The sequence below is a fragment of the Temnothorax curvispinosus genome, unplaced genomic scaffold (assembly GCF_003070985.1).
Source record: "Temnothorax curvispinosus isolate PA1 unplaced genomic scaffold, ASM307098v1 QBEX01013911.1, whole genome shotgun sequence".
In the NCBI taxonomy this organism is placed as follows: Eukaryota; Metazoa; Arthropoda; class Insecta; order Hymenoptera; family Formicidae; genus Temnothorax; species Temnothorax curvispinosus.
Window position 1 is genome coordinate 7,753 of NW_020223691.1, and position 1,724 is coordinate 9,476.

General features: G+C 45.5%; 1 protein-coding gene across 1 annotated transcript; it reads right to left on the reverse strand.

The window, feature by feature from the left end:
• Positions 1-221: 221 nt before the first annotated feature.
• Positions 222-1,091, reverse strand: LOC112464105. Its single transcript, XM_025030903.1, has one exon. It carries the CDS (start codon positions 1,089-1,091, stop codon positions 222-224), a length of 870 nt encoding a protein of 289 aa, XP_024886671.1.
• Between the last annotated feature and the right edge of the window lie 633 nt (positions 1,092-1,724).

Consider the following 1,724-nt stretch of genomic DNA (forward strand, 5'->3'; position numbering starts at 1 on the left):
TTTCCGTTGCTCACGTTTACTCGAACTTTCCCGACACCGCTGATTTTTGTGGAATCGCTATTTGCTAGGCTCAAGGATCTGTCGATTTCCTTGAAGTCTCGAAATATCTCCTCATTAGCACTCATGTGTGACGTGAGCTATCTAGACACCACAGTTTCTCTCTGTTTGTCTCAATATTCAGTAGAGCCATCTCCTCGTGGACCTCAGCTGCTGCTGCCGCTTCAGAGTCTTCCTCCTTGGCCTGATTTGCACGTCCACCAGTAAAGCGCGCTCGGCAATGTCTTGCGTAATGATTTAGTCCTCCACATGCACTTATGGCACTTAAAATCTTCTTCGTTGTGTTTCTTATTATTGCTGTCACCTCCGTGTAATGGACGACCGCCTGGTCCGTTCCGCTCACTAGCTTGAATATCTCGGCTGTTGTGTATCTTCCTGCCACCACGACCTTTGAATCCGCCACGTCGGTTGCCACCCAATTGTTTAACAAATAATGCGTTTTGCTCATTATCATTTTTGGCATTTCTCGCCTCAGATTCCTCAATAATCTTGATTTTTAGCACGTCAGGTTTGGGCAATTCGTCTCTTGTCACCATGGCGATTCGAAAACTTTCATATAAATCCGGCAAGTTGTTTAGCAAAAAAATGGCAAGTAGGTCTTCATTGATGTTCAATCCGACCTCTTCGATCTTGTCCACTAATTCAAAAAATTCGGTGATATGATCACGAATATTTCCACCGTAGTTCATTTTCATTAGTGTGATTTTTCTTAGTAAAGTTGCCTTTCGCGCTGGTCCTCTCGACTGATGCTCATTTTTTAACTTTTGCCACAGTTCATGAGAAGTATTTGTGCCTTTCACGCTCTTCAGTTCCGATTTACTTAACGTTAGGATCAATTCCGATCTCGCCATCTTGTCCTTCTTGTGCCACTCCGTGATAGCCGATTGGTTCGCACCTGTGGGCATGGGCTCCTCACATGTTCCGTTCACGTAATCCCAATGCCCTGTTTTAAATAAGTACGTTTCGACTTGTACGCACCGCATATCGTAGTTCTCGCTATTCAAAGGTTCAATTGAAATATGCGTCGGAGTCATTTTTCACCCTTTTCACTTTAACACGCGAAGGTCTTCCCGTCGCACTGACTCGTTTCACTCTTAAAAAAAGCTTTCAGTTATATATTTCAGTATACACGGTACCTGGGCCCATAACCTGTTGAGATAGGGCAATTAGCGATGACTCGATTGTTCCGTTAATCTGAATATATTTTGTTTATACATATATCTAACGCGGGGCGGAATGACACGTGGCGCGCGGTAGAGCATACGTGGAGAGAGACTGGCCGGGCCGGCCGTGGAAGTCGGAGCGGCCCGCTTCGACGAGCTTGTGCAGTGGGGTTTATCCGGTCCCGAATCACGCGTAACACGCGTGATATACACGCATCAACGTTCACGCTTTTGTATCGCCAACAATAATAAAGATATTTCTTTGATACACTTGGTTCACTTAATTTAACTACCCTGACTTGCGGGTGGAGTGATAATATGGAACAATAATACGGACGACTCGCGGTACGCGCTTTGATCTTAGACTACCCGCCGCTTATCGGAAGGGCGAGCTTTTTATCGCGCTCGGAATCATTTCCGCGTTACCAACTTAGCTGTCAGCGCTTTTGTTTCCGGGATTGGGTCAGTAGTGACTTACAAGGGAACAGTTGAAAGTGTACCTAC